This window comes from Sminthopsis crassicaudata, chromosome X (genome assembly GCF_048593235.1).
Source record: "Sminthopsis crassicaudata isolate SCR6 chromosome X, ASM4859323v1, whole genome shotgun sequence".
NCBI lineage: Eukaryota > Metazoa > Chordata > Mammalia > Dasyuromorphia > Dasyuridae > Sminthopsis > Sminthopsis crassicaudata.
The window spans coordinates 47,049,280-47,064,500 of record NC_133623.1 but is presented as its reverse complement, the minus strand read 5'-3'; the positions used below and the strand labels follow the sequence as shown (position 1 = coordinate 47,064,500).

Genomic DNA, 15,221 nt, shown 5'->3' with positions numbered 1-15,221 from the left:
CATCCTTCTGAGCTTAAATCTGGCCTCAACTGCTTAATAACTGTGTGACTCTGAGCAAGGCATTTAAATCAGTTTGCCTCAGTTTCCTCATCTGTAAAATAAGCTAGAGAAGGAAATGACAGACCAATCCAGTATCTTTGCAAGAAAACCCACATGAGGTCACGAAGAATTGGACATGACTGAAAAAACAAGATACTAACAATTGAGGTATGGACCTGAGGAAAAAAAAGTTTGTTAGGGAATAGTCAAATTTCCTATATTTTATCCACATATTTGTCACTATTTGTATGGACCGTTAGGTCACTCCCTCTTAATGAGTTCAATACAATCTTTTCCCCTGTCCCTTCAAATACCTTGACGTCCCAGTGCCTCAGACTTCTTTCCATAAAACCAAAACTGTACAGGTTCCTCTCACACATACTGGGTTGGATGGCCCTGGATGAGTCACTTAACCTCTCAATGTTCTAGAGTCTAGAATTTAGACAACTCTTTAAGAACATAAATGGAAGAGAAGTTTCTACTCTGCATTGGAAGAGGGATTTTCCTTGCTGGGAGTTCCATACACCAATGAGGTCTCCTAAAAGTTGTATTACCAAAGGGGAAAGCACATTTTAAGATGAGGAATGAATGATCTTAATTGATGATCCATGCTGAGCTAAAAGCCCACTGAAACCTCCAGGTATTTTTCAGAAAAACAGATTTAACCATGTTTCCTTCAATCCTTGTCCTTGTGAGACTGATATCTTAAACTCACATTTAAGACTTTACACTTTATTCCTATACCTATTCAATTTCATCTGATTAGATTCAGCACAATAATCTAGCCTATCAATTCCATCATCCAGGGTATCTGTTCTTCCTCCTGAGTGCATGTCATTAGCAAATTTAATAAGTATGGTATATATTCCTTTGTCTAAGTCACTGACACAAATGTTAAAGAACATAGGACCAGGATATTTGGGACACCTCACTGGAGACCTCTTTCCAAATCAATATTGGACTATTAATGACTTTTCTTTGATTCTAGATATTTACCTGGTTCTTAATACATATAGTCAGTTATATGCTGAGCAAAGGAGATTAATATTTCTACCTGTAAGCAATGAGTGTCTTTGAACAATGAAGCAATGTGATTGAAGTTGCTCCTCAGAAAGAGTATCATTAAGGATGTGAAACCTGAATTAAAGGATGAAGAGACTAGATAGAGGTGGAAATGGAGATCTCTCCTGGATGTTATCCTCCTTAGTACCCAACATTCTTCCTAAGGTTAATTGGATCAAGTCACAATAGAGAGTTCTGTTTTTGCCAAATGTTTACATTTTAACAGAGATTTCCATGCTTTTCTCTGAAGAAGTGAGAGATGGGCTAAGTCCAAGTTCCATGTCTGTACCACCTGAAGGATATGGAATCCTTTGTTGTATCATTTGTTAAAATGGAAACCAGTTCTCTTAGTTGGGGGACTGGAATAGTGATAGAACTCTGGACTTATAGCTGGGAGATATTGACATGGTGTGACCTTGGAAGATGCTTTACCTCTCATCTGCAAAATAGTGATTCTTGCTTTATCTACTGACCTGGGCCATTGTGAAGATCAAATGAGATAATATACACAAAGTCCTTTGAAAATCCTAAACTTAGTGGAAGTAGTTACAATTTTGGGAGGAGGAAAACACATCCTTATGGCCAAAAGACATAAGTTTCTGACCTAAGATCACTTGGCTAGTTAAGTAGTAAAGCCAAGTCTTCTGATTCTTTGGAAACCCAGTGCTTTTTGCACTCTACCATGGCAGTTCATTTCCATAGTTCATAAGATAAGTGCCTGTCTATCCTTTCAGAGCAAAGGTGAGCCAGTATAGTTCTCACTGGATCAATTTTCTCAAGGCTTCCTTCACATCCTTGTTCCTCAGTGTATAAATAATGGGGTTGAGCATGGGGGTGAACACTGTATATAACATTGAGAAAAGTTTATTCATATCTGCTGACAGATTAGATGAAGGGCTCCCATACACAACACCCAGTGTTCCATAATACAGAGTAACCACCATGAGGTGGGATGAGCAGGTGGAGAAGGCTTTCTTTCTCCCTGTCATGGAGGAGATCTTCAGGATAGTGCGAACAATCTGAGAGTATGATATTACTGTCCACGTAAAAGGTCCCACCACCACAAGGTACATGGTAATGAAGATAGTCATTTCAACCATGTGCGTATCAGTGCAGGCCAGTTTGATGATAGGGTTGAGGTCACAGAAGAAGTGATTGATCTCATTGGCAGCGCAGAATGGAAGACTGAAAGTTAAAGACACTGAGATAATGGGAGCCATGAAACCCATTATCCAAGAACCAAAAGCCAATTGGATGCAAACATGGAGAGTCATCAGAGCTGGGTATCGGAGTGGGTTGCAGATGGCCAGATATCGATCATAGGACATGGAAGCCAAAAGGAAACACTCTGTCGCAGCCATGGAGCCAAAGAAATAAAATTGGGTCACACAGGCGGCGAAGGAGATGGTTTCACGGCCTGACAACACAGTCTTGAGCATTTTAGGGACCACTGAGGCTGTGTAGCAGATCTCTAGGAAGGAGAAGTTGCTGAGGAAATAGTACATGGGGGTCTGGAGCTGACGACTGGAAAATACCACAGTGATGATGAGGACGTTTCCCATCATGGTCACTAGGTAGACAGTCAAGATTATTCCAAAGAGCAGGATGCGTAAACTATGGAGATTTTCAAATCCTAACAAGATGAATTTGGAGATGGAAGTGTGATTTCCTTTCTCAGCATGGGCCATATTTGGGACCTGAGATATCACATCTGATTTCTCTGATGGAGGGCACTTTTTCTATAGGGAGGGAGGATTGGGCTCAGCTGTGGTGGAAAAAACACAGGATGAATCCACAGATCATCATTGTTCAGATCCCTTCTTGATGGACTTTGTGTCCCTGATTCTACTGCAACCCAGAATCTGATTGTGAATACAAGCACATGCAAGTGCCCTGGGGAAATATGATATGTGAATTCTGGTCAGATAGTCAGTAGCTGGAGTCATTCAAAACAAAGACAGAGACCAGAGGAAGCCCCAGCCCACCATAGCCAAACCTCTGTCCAGAATCTTACTTCCAAAGTCTCCTATACCTTGCACAATGAAAAAGATGTTTGACAATTATAGACCAGCGCCGACTACAGCATGATTATATTATAAAAAATACCAGAGCTAGAAGGGTACTTGAAGCTTGCCTAAGCTGATTGTCTCATTTTACAAAGGGGGAAACGTAGATACAGTAAGAGTCAGCAACTTACCAAGATATCCAGGTAGTAAGTAATGGAATCAGAACTCAAACCAAGATCTTTAGAGTTCAAATCCAGTTTCCTTTCCAGAATGCTATCGTACCATGTCCCAGGCTTTACTGTCTCCTCTCTACTGAACCAGGTGAGAAAAGAGACTCTAAAGACCATCTCCTGCATGGGGCCCAAACTGAGTTCCTTTGGCCCAGTCATCAGTTACTGAAACAAAGTGGAAATGCAAGAAGGGTTGGGCTCATTGTCATTCCATTTTCCTAGCAAATCAAAGAGATAATGCACAATCCCAAAGCCAGGACTGCGTGTGCAAGAGCTCTAGCATCCCTATGCAACAGAATGGATGTGCTCCTGAAATTTGGTGTTTGAGTTGAATTTTAGTAGATTGTATCACTATATCAAGGATCCATGTGGGAACTCCCTTCATCTGCCTAAAATTGGAAATTCCCATTGTGAGGAGAGTTCCCTACACCCACTCAGATCGTAACCTGCTTATGACAAACAGTTGTAGAGAATTGCTAAGACCTCAGAGAAGTTCAGTGACTCATCTGTGGATTCAGGGTTATTAAGTATGTCAGGGATAGCATTTGAACTCAGGTTTTCCTTACTTCAGGTCCAATATTCTACCCATTATATGACACTGCCTCTTCTGGTAAATTGTACTAAGGAAAATTATTAATGAAAGGCACTCTGGGAGTGAATGCTTCTGTTTGGCGAAGAGTTATTTTACAAAGAAATAATAATCTCTATGTGTCACCTCCACTTCTCTATAGGCTTAGCATATGACCCTTTACATCTGACTACTGTACCCAACCTTATGTTTAAAAAAATCAAACCACAAATGTGATTAACAGATACTATTCCTGTATTAAAAAACCCTATCATTTTGTTTTTTTCTTGTACTGTGAGTTACCATGATATCTTCCAAACCCACCCCAAGGCTTCACATGAGCCTTTCCTATTTTTTTAAAATTTAATAATAGCTTTTCATTTTCAAAATCCATGCAAAGATAGTTTTCAACATTCACTCTTGTAAAACCTTGTGTTCCAAATTTTTCTCCCTGCCTCTCTTAGACAGCAAGTAATCCAATATAGGTTAAACATGTGCAATCCTTCTAAATATATTTCCACATTTATCATGCTGCACAAGAAAAATCATATCAAAAAGGAAAGAAAAATGAGAAAGGAAAAAAAGCAAATAAACAACAGCAATAACAAAAAAGTAAAAATACTATGTTGTGATCTACACTCAGTTCTGATAGACCTCTCTCTGGATGCAGGTGGTTCTCTCCATCCCAAGTCTATCAGAATTGGCCTGAATTATCTCATTATTGAAAAGAGCCAAGTCTGTCACAGTTGATCATCACATAATCTTGTTGCTGTGCACAGTGTTCTTTGGTTCTACTCACTTCACTTAGCATCATTTCATGGAAGTCTCTCCAGGCTTTTCTGAAATCATCCTGCTGATCATTTCTTATTTCCTATGGTTAACAATAAAATCTTACACTTACCTAGGGCTTTCTATATGACATTTTTGGAAATGTATCATTTCACATGATCCCCACAACAAACCTTTGAGATGAGTTTGAAAGAGATTATGAATATTTTTCCTTATTCCTTATCCAAATGTTTACAGGGATTATCTGTGCCCAACTGGTGGAAGAGAGTCCAAGCTCGTATTGGTCTGGTCAGCCAGAGCTGGACACGCTGTAACTTGACTAACATAGAGATGTCATTTGGTCCTCTTCTGAGAATGAAAAATAACAACCGACCAACCAACTAACCATTTTAGAAACAGAGACCTTGACAATTCCAATAAACTTGTGATGGAAAGAGAGTCATCTGCATTCAGAGAGAAGACTATGGAGACTGAATGTGGATCACAATAGAGTATTTTCACTTTGTAGTCATTGTTTACTTGTTTTTTTTCTTACTTTTTTCCTTTTTGATTTGATTTTTCTTGTGCAGCATGATAATTGTGGAAATATGTGTAGAAGAATTGAATAATTTGAACCTATATTGAATTACTTGCTGTTTATGAGAATGGGGAGGGAGGGAGGGAGAAAAATTTGGAACACAAGGTTTGGCAAGCGTGAATGGTGAAAACTATCTTTGCAAGTATTTTGAAAAATACAAAGGTATTATTAAAACTAAATAAAACTGAATTAGTTTAAAAAAAGAGAAACAAAACAAAACAGAGACCTTGATATGTAATTAAGTGAGTTGCCTAAGATCACACAACCGGTTTTAGAAATTGGATATTAATTCCTGGTGTAGGGCTCTCCCTATCATGTCTCACCATACCATGATATATCACCTACCTCCATAGCTCCTGCCCTCTTGTGCTATCACTGATACCAGGGTGGAGTAGAAGAAATTATCACAGGGGAATGGTCAGAACAGGGGATCTGGAGGTAAAAGATGGGAATTCAAACATAGGACAATAGATTTAGTCCCCAGAAGCCACTGAGTCCAACTCCCTTATTTTTATAAAGGAGGAAACTGAGCCCAAGAAAACCAAATTATTTGCTTTTGGTCACACAGCTGCTCATTGTTTGGTAGAGGGTTAAAATTGATTTTTTTCTACCCCCTACACTAGCATTTTTCCCACTATATTATATGGGATGGGGGAGAGAAAGAAGGCTTTAAAAAAACATTGTTATTTTTCAGTTTTCTCTCTGTTTCTGTCTTTTTTATCTTTGGGATTTAAAAAAAATAAGTCCTTGAACAATTTTATCTAAAATGGAGAAAAACTTCACTGTTCTAGCCCAATCAAAAGTTCCCTTAATTTAATGATGTTCACAGTAAAAAATAGACTCCGTTTATAGCTTCTCTCGGCTGGAAAGCTGCTTAGCAGTGACGTGCCTCTCACGCACATAAAGACGCTCATTTCTCCCTGGATACATTCTTAGCCAGTCCATAGTTACAACGTCAGTGAACACGCATGAGGAGAAGGGAGGAGGGAAAGGGCTTGAGCCTTTGATGCTATCGTGTAAAAAGACAGGGGCTGCTTTTGCCTTTGATGAAGAGCCTCTTCCTGCTGACCCCTGTGCCCCTGGGTCTTTATAGAATGTTTAAAAGGGCTTACAGAATCTCTGCAAGTAATAATTCTAGATGATTTTCTTCTTACAGTCTTTGTGCCCAAATTGCTCCTGACAATTAGGCTGCCTGTCAGAGTTCTGCTCACTTCACTCCTGTGCCCTTACTCCCCATTGCCTTATAAAAAAAGATCCCTAGCTCCAACCTGTGGGTGCATTTTACCTGGCCCTGCATAGTGCTCTGAAAGGAAAGCCCCCTGGATTAGGGGCTGGGAAGGGGGGGGTTGCATATTCTAGCTCTAGTTCTGGTATCAACCAGTTGCAGGCAGATAATTTCACCTCGGTTTCATCATTGGTCAGAGTGCTGCTCTTGAGCCCTCTCCAAATCTAACTGTCTACAATTTCGTGATATACTTTTCTAGCATTAGCTCTCATCAATCATCTCTAATGATAATAGCTAACATTTATATAGTACTTCAAAGTTTGCAAAGTACTTTAGTTACTAATGTTACCCCATTTGATCTCTCAGATGTTCTAAAATCCAAGGAAACTGGACATGTTCTTCTAACACTGGCAATTATTCAGGGGCTTATGGGTGCTCAGTTAGTGTAGGGATGGGGTGTGTGGCTATGGGGGTGGGCATATATGTGGGTATGTAGTATGTGGTTGGGTGTGTGGGTATGTGTATACATGGGTGTGGGTGTGAGGGCTGTATGTGTGTATAGATGTGGGTGGGGAGGTATGTGAATGGGTATTGGAAGCCATAAATTTAAATTTAATTTGAATTGCTTTGTTGGTCATTCCCAATAAACACTATCTGTTTTTCCCCTCCCAAGCCTTTGTTTCTTGTTCCTTCTCCCTGGCTTAAGGACTCACCTGGTCTGATCATTGGCTCCTCCTGGTCCTAGCCATGTTCTCTTTGGTACTTTGTTCACTTAGGGATTCTGGACCTCTTCTTATCAATAAAATAGCTCTGATGCTATCTATCTCTCTGAGGTGTGTGTGTGTGTGTGTGTGTGTGTGTGTGTGTGTGTGTGTGCATGTGTGTGTGTGTGTGTATGTGTGTGTGTGTGTGTGTGTGTCCTAGCATGGGTGTTTAAATGTGCAAAAATCTTTCTTCAATCATAATATAGAAAAGATTTGTGATTTCAGCACCAAAAAGTAGCCAGGTGCTTGGGCATTGCCTGTGGTTGAGGGAAATTTAATGATTTGACCTTGGCCACAGAGGGACAGGTCTTATAAGTCAAAAGAAGGATTTGCCTTCCAGTCCAGTGTACTTCTATTGAAGTATAAAGAAGCCATCATCCTCATTGTAATCTTCTTTCTCCTCCCCATTATCGTCATCCTATATGCTTGTGCCTAGAGATTATCTAGCCATGGGAATGTGGATCTAAGCTCTAGAGCTAGAAGGGACCTCAAAGGCCACCTAATGCAACCCTCTGATTTGACAGATGAGGAAACTAGGCCTAGGGTGGTTAAAAGATTTACCCAAGATCATACAGTTAGTGAATATCTGGGAAGAACTTTAAATCCACGTCTTCCTGAGTCCAACTCCAGTGCTCTTTCTGCTTCATCACAGAGGAATCAAATACTATCTTTGCCCATAAAGGAGAGGTACCCTGGTAGCCCTTCAGTGTGGAGTCAGTTGCCCTGACTTGAAATCCTGGCTCTGTCACTTGGTAGCTTTGCTGTTGTTCAGTCATTTTCAGTTTTGTCTGACTCTTTGTGACCCCATTTTGGGGTTTTCTTGGCAAAGATGCTGAGTGGTTGGCCATTTCCTTCTCCAGCTCATTTTACAGATGAGGAAATTGAGTCAAACAAGGTGAAGTGACTTGCCAAGGCTAGTAAATATCTGAGGTTTGATTTGAACTCAGGGAGCAGAGATACTGGAGGGATTTGTCATTCCCTTCTCTGGTTTCATTTGACATATGAGGAAACTGAGGCAGACAGGGTGAAATGACTTGCTCAGAGTCACTCAATTAGTCAGTGTCTGAGGCAAAGTGTGAATTCACAAAGATGAGCCTTCCTGACTCCAGACCCAGTACTTTATCCATTGCAGTACTACCTGATATCTGATAGCTTTTTGTATTCTCATGGAAATAATTTAACCTCCCTTTGCCTCAGTTTCTTCATCTGTAAAATGGTAATATTTCACATAGAATAGTGAACAGAATTCTGAACTTGAAGTCAGGAAGCTCTGGACTGAAATCCTGCCTCAGATACTAACTAGCTGGATTACCATGGTCAAATCTTTTAACTTCTCCATGCCTTAGTTTCCTAATCTAGAAAGGAAGGAATTGGAACCAACAGCGTCTAAGCCTCTAAAGGCATCTTAGAGGCCTTCCAAGTCTAGCTCTAGTTAAAGAATTGAAGAGTTCAAGTTAAAAAGCATGAGATGATCATTTTCATTACCCCTACTGACACAATGGCAAAAGAAAGCCCATTAATTGTGCTTGCTCAAATGGTGTCCCTGACTTTCACTCAACCCAGTCATATTCACTAACCCTGAATGTAACCCTAGTTCTCCGCCCCCCCCCACCAGATGCTTCCAGTCATGGATGCTTCGGGGAAGAAATGTACTTACCTACCCAGTTTACTTGCAGATTCTTTGTTGCTTCCAGTCCTGGACCAGTGAGGAAGTCACAAATAAGGCTTCCCGGGGAGCTCTCCAACACAACTTACTAAATAGTCTGACTTTGACTGAATGAAGCCCTACTTAATATACTCTTAGTCTGTGTAGGGAGTCAGTCAGTGTTGAGTATGACTCAATAATCAATTAGCCCTCAGCACCAACCCCTTGAGAGGTGGCTTCTTGTAACTTGGAGATAGAAGTTGAAGGTGCCCTGCAGGATCTGGATTTCCCCTTAGAGACTCACTACCTCCTCCCTCCCCACCATGGAACAATGCCAGGTGGCTTCATGGCACCTTCTTGTCCACGTTGGCCAGAGCAAGCAAGAGACTTCCACTGAGTACTCCTTTTACTTCATTCCCACCCCTTTGGGACCCCACCTGTTCCTGCTTACTGACAAAGCTCTGGAAACAAGGTAGGTCCCAGGTAGTCTGGAGGGAGCCCAAAGGTGTCTTTGTAAGATTTTTAGAGCTGCAAGGGACCTTATAAGCTATTAAATCCAACTTCTCTAATTTTACATATGGGGAAACCGATGCCTTGCCCAAGGTCACACAAATAGCAAATGATAGAGCTGGGATTCAGAGCCCTCTAGTTCCAAACCCAGTGTTCTTTCTGCTTCACTGCAGCTCTTCTTTAGGAATCTCAGCATCTTCCTCTACCAAAGATCCTCCAAGGTCCCCCTCATCACAGTGTGCTTACCATGTGGGTTCTGATGACCCCAATCATAGACTAATATCAGGAATCTGAGCTCTCCTCTAAAAGCTACTTGGTTCTCCACTAGTCCAGTTCCATGAGCCTCCCATTCTGTTTAAAGGCCTGAACCTTGAGAACCCACATTATAGCCAAGGGAACCAGACCCTCTGCTCTTCACTGGCCACTGATACCCATACCATAGCCAAGGGGTTTCTAGGAAATTGATGAGGCTATGCTCAACACTGAGACTGCTAAGATAGGACCAAATAGGGAGTGGGAAACCCATTCAGCCCAAACAAGACTCCCGTATTGTTGGAAGGGTTAGAGCCTGATTTTTTTCGATAGTTGCTCTGGCTGCTGTACCCCCACTCTGATACTTCTCCATTGTTCTTTGTTTACCATCTTTTTTTAAAGTGAGGTTCTGTTTTATAATATACATCTGGAAAAGCCTTTTGAGACCATTTTAGTCCAATCTGCTCATTTTACAGGTGAGGAAACTGAGGTCCAGACAGATTAAGTGAGTTGCCTATATTAGGAGTTAATAGTTAGCTAATGGGAAATGTGGGCTTTGAACAAAGGACTTTTAAGTCCCAATTCAGTGCTTGCTCATTTATATCATACGTCTGCCTTTTCTCAACGTCATAGTTCAAACCTTCCCCTTCCCAAAGCACCGTCTTGACCATTGGTTACTTATAGGACATTTTCTGTGATATAAGGAGGAATGGGGAGCCTCGATTGGCAAGAGAAAAGGAATATGAGGTTCTCCTTGGTTTGTAGGACTAGCAACCTGAGAAAAGCAATTCAATTAAGCTGCCAGGACTGGGGTCCTTTTGTGCATTATCTTCCCCCATTAGCCTGTAAACTCCCTGTGATCAGGAACTATCATTCTTTTTCTTATTTCTATTCCTCAGTACTTTAATAGGGTGCTTGGCATTTGTAGTAGGTACTTAATAAGTGTTTGTTGAAAAGATTTTCTTAGCATAACTTTAGATGGGGCCAGTTGGCTAAAGAAAGAAAATGACCATTTGGGGATCAATCCAGTTCAAGTGAGCCAAGAGCAGCAGAGGGATCTGGACCATGGGTTACTCAGGTACAGAAAATGTTTGTGGAGTCAGTGGAAAAGAAGACATGGGTAAAATGAGCAGGAGCTAATCAAGAAGAAGCTTTAATCTCCTATCCTTGTTGTGAGATCCTTAAACACATGGAATTAGGAATCACAGAATCTTAAAGTTGAGTGAATACTTCTCCAACGTCTACTTGAAGACTTCCAGTGAGGGGGAGTCTACTATTTTCAGAGGTGATCCACTCCATTTTGGAACAGGTATAAGCATTAGCAAGGTTCTCCTTATATCAAAGTGTCTCTCCAAGAGAATATCAACATCTTGAGGGCAAGAACTGCTTGATTTTTTCTCACTGTACCTCCTCTGCCTCAGAGTCAAGCAAGTGTCTGGCACTTAATAAAAGCTTTTTGATTGATTGATTGATATTGAACTGAAGTATCTCTGCAACTCCTACCCATGACTCTTGATTTCCTCCCTCTGGGGACAAGCAGAAAAAGTCAAATCCCAGTTCTACCACAGGAATTCTCTTCAAATCTCACCTTCATATGTGAGAGAGAATGTTCTGTTTTACATATGCTTGATTTTCTTATATTGAAACTTCATAATAATATTTGTCTCCAGGATTCATACTATGGAGAATAGTAGGGTCAAGGATAGATGTGTCTTATATTGAATTTTACTTTCTGGTGTCACAGGGAGGTTGTACTATATGTTGTGGGTAATGATGTTTAAAGCCACCAGTGACCTTTATTTTGTTTCCTTGAAGCATCATCAGTGGTGACCCTGGCTAAGAAAATTGATGATACTGTGATCATCTCAAGGCGCCTTTCTTCCAAGATATTCCAAAGTCTTCCCATCTTCCTTTTCTCTCAAATGTCTCTACAGGAAGGTGAGGGCACATATTTTTCCTCCCTTAGGTCTGGGGACATCTACTGAGTTTTCTCTATCAATCACTTTCCAAATTCTGATAAGTCATGAGGACAACGTCATGAGCCAAATTGGGGGCTGGCAGACACAAATGAGAAACAGTGGTACTTTGGCTATCAATAAACACCTTGGAAATGTCTTCTGGTGAAGCTGTCTTGTCAGCAAATTGGCTTCCAGATTCTATTGAAAGTATTATGCTCTATTTCAGTCATTTATGGTGAAAGATGGGTAAAATGGATTAAAAAGTAAGTGAATTGAGGGAGGGGAAGAATTAAAGAGCCAGAATACAAGTCTCAGAAAGATAGCTCAAAGACATCTCAGAAAGAACAGGGAAATTATAGTAGCTTCTAACTGGTCAGCTTTAAGTTGCAATCATGGCAGATGAATCAAAGCTGAGTGTTAACATGTCCCTGCTTGTGTGCTTCACCCATCAGGCTTTGAGCCACCCTACATACAGAATTTTCTTTCCTTCTTTCCCTCTCCTTTCTTCCATCCTCCTTCACTGTGACTCACCTCTCTTTCTCTCCTGCCCACAAATTCATATATATCCAGCAATGGGATATCTGGTCACGTGGTATACCAAATTACTGACTTCTCTTGTATTATGTCAAATACTTTCCTAGAACAGTTGAAACAATCCCCTGCCTTTGAAAGGGTTCAAATATTTTAGAGAGGGTAGAAGGGACCCAATATTTAGGATGACATTCTTCTGAGGTCAAGTCCAATCAGTGACCTTGTACTGTAGAGGATACTAAGACTACTGACAAAATCCAGGCCATGCAGCTTTCCCACATCCCTTGGACTACCACACCCCTGTTTACATAACTCTCTATCTTCTCCTTAGCCTTGCTTCTCCATTGTCCATCTTCCATTTAATATAATTCCACCCAGCAAGCATTTGTTAAGTGATTAACCTCCTGATGCTGGGGACTTCAGGAGCCCTGAGCATGTTTGAAAGTTACACTGATTTATAGTACATATGCCTAATCACTACTAGAGAGCATAGAGGAAGAAGGTCGAGTTTTGAATCCTGGATCTGATGCTTCCCACCTCTGTGGCCATAAGCAAATCACTTAACTCTCTGTTTGTTGGTTTCCTTCAATATATTTATTTACTCAAAGTTGCTGTGCAGAAAATTTTTAAAGGGGTGACTCCTATCTCTGATACAATGGGGCAGTCAATAAATATTCATGAAGCACCCACTGTATTATGTATCAGGCACTGTGTTAAGCGCTAGGGTTACAAAGAAAAGCAAAAACCATAGTATTTGCCCTCATAGAGCTCACTTATTATTAGAGTGGGAGGCAGCTATGTACATATAAGATTTATTCAGAGTAGTGTAGATGAGAGATGATTTTAGAAAAGCAAAGTCACTAGTAGTTGGGTGGGGGGGGTGTGAGAAGTGGGGATAATCAGGAAAGGCCCCTTGCAGAGGGTAAGATTTGAGTCAAATTTTGAAGGAAACTAGCAAAGCCAGGAGGCTGAAGTTAGAGGGAGTATGAGGACAGGCAGTGGAAAGGCAGCGTCAAAAAACTGAGTGTTATATGTGAGGAAGAACAAGAAGGTGAGTGTTGCTGGAATGCAGAGTGCATGGAGGAGAATCAAGTAAAGTATAAATAAGGCTAGGAAAGGTATGAAGGAAGGAGTCTGAAGTTAGAGAGCTTGAAATATCCAGGAAAGGAATTCATATCTGATCCCAAGAGGTAATAGGGAGCCACAAGAGTTTATGGAGTAGGAGTATGGCATGGTCATAAAAGATGTGTAGGGCAAATGCAAATGAGGAGTCTGATCATGATTTTGCAAGCTTGCTTGGTGGTGGTGCTCTGGATGGTACAATAATAGGGAATTTCAGGTGAGGGAATGGTTTGGGGCAAATTTCTGTTTTAGACTTGTTGGGTTTGATATGTCTATGGGATAATCCAGTTTGACATGTCCAAAAGGCCTTACTGGATGTACCCTAGATAAATATTCAACAAAGAGTACTGAGAAGTAGTTCTCTAGCTAGGAGAAGAACCAGGAGAGGGTAGATCCACAGAGAAAAGATTCTCTAAAAGGTGGGTGATCACCAGCATCAAAGATCAGGCAGGTCCAAGAGCAAGAAGATTAAGAAAAAGTCACTGGATTTTAGCAATTATGAGATCATTGGCAGCTTTGGAGAGAATGATTTTAGTTCAATGATCATCCTTAGGTCCTGTCCTATTAATATTCTGCTCATTTGAATCAGTAAACATTTATTAAGCTCCTATTTGTTACTTCCCAAGGATAGAAATAATAAATTGAAATATTCTTACCCTCAAAGAGCTTACAGTTCAATTAGGGATATGATAAGCATATAAATAAGTATTCAAAAAAATAGAATGTGAGAGGGTAAGATCTTTCCAGGAGGAATTTACAGTAGAAATAGATCATTGATTTAGGCAGCTGCAAAGCTGAGTCAGATTTTAAGAGCCAATATTCCTTTGGCACAGGAAGGTCCCAGAGCCAGGCTAGTAGATTGGAGATCACATCTGGAGATTTGGCTGTATCAAAGATGAAGGAGTAATGCTTCTTAGAGTCTCTCAGCCCTTCTCATGCCCCTTCCTCCAACCCACTCTAGGCAGGCCTTTCCCCATTGTAAGCTATTTGTAATCTCTCTGTAGGGAACAGAATCACAAACCTGCAGCTCTGCCTGGTTTCCTACATTTTCCCCTTTCAGCGGATCAAAGGTGAAGTCTGGGCGTGATACTGTGGGGTCACGTACCCCACACTCAGGCTAGATTGAGAGAGAGGCTTTGGTATAAAATTCTTGCAGTATAAAAGCTGTAGTAGGTATTAGATGGGGTGAAGTGGGGGAGGAGAATGCTTCTCATTCCCCACTGTCTCCAGGAGCTCATTTCAGAGTGAATCCTCTCCTCCCTCTCCCTGAGTAACCATGGAGACTGGAAAAATGTCAACATAACAATTTCCAACTGTGTCTACAGAATACTATCACTCTGCTTTAGGAGGAAAAAAAGATCTGAATTTTACAACTTATTTTTTAATAATAAAAAACTAATAAAAACTCCCATTTCTAAAATTTGAGGCAATTGGGGTTAAGTGACTTGCTCAGGGTCACACAGCTAAGGAATGCTAAGATCAGATTTGAACTCAGGTCTTCCTGACTACAGGGTTGGTGCTCTATCCACTGCTCCACCTAACTGCCCCTTAAAAAGCTTTAAGGATTAGAAAAGTGCTTTCTTTATAATAGCAAGCAGCAAAGATATTATGATTTTATTTTGTATATGGGGAAACCAGAGCTTGAAAGGGCTTCGGTGATTTGTCTATGATTTTACAGCTAATAAGTATGGGAAATAGGAGTTAGATTAAGCTCAGTCTTTCTGTCCCTTTCTTTTGCATTTTCTTTCCTTTCCCCTTTGCTCAGTCCTCATTTTTGCTGAGCTCCCTGTTGCCTTTAACACTACTGATCACTCACTCCTTTCTAGATACTATCTCCTCCCTTGATTTCTGTGATACTGATTTTGTGATATTGATTTCTCCTCCTACCTCTGACCAATCCCTTTTTTATTATTATGGCTTTTTATTTACAAGATATATGCATA

At 40.7% G+C, this 15,221-nt stretch overlaps 1 protein-coding gene across 1 annotated transcript; it reads right to left on the bottom strand.

The window, feature by feature from the left end:
• Positions 1-1,859: 1,859 nt before the first annotated feature.
• Positions 1,860-2,789, bottom strand: LOC141549020 (olfactory receptor 10A7-like). Its single transcript, XM_074278379.1, has one exon. The coding sequence runs from the start codon at positions 2,787-2,789 to the stop codon at positions 1,860-1,862; it is 930 nt and encodes a 309-aa protein (XP_074134480.1).
• Positions 2,790-15,221: the final 12,432 nt, after the last annotated feature.

Bases quoted from the DNA above. Each gene is read 5' to 3' on its own strand.
- LOC141549020 (XM_074278379.1), bottom strand. From the start codon at position 2,789: ATGGCCCATGCTGAGAAAGGAAATCACACTTCCATCTCCAAATTCATC.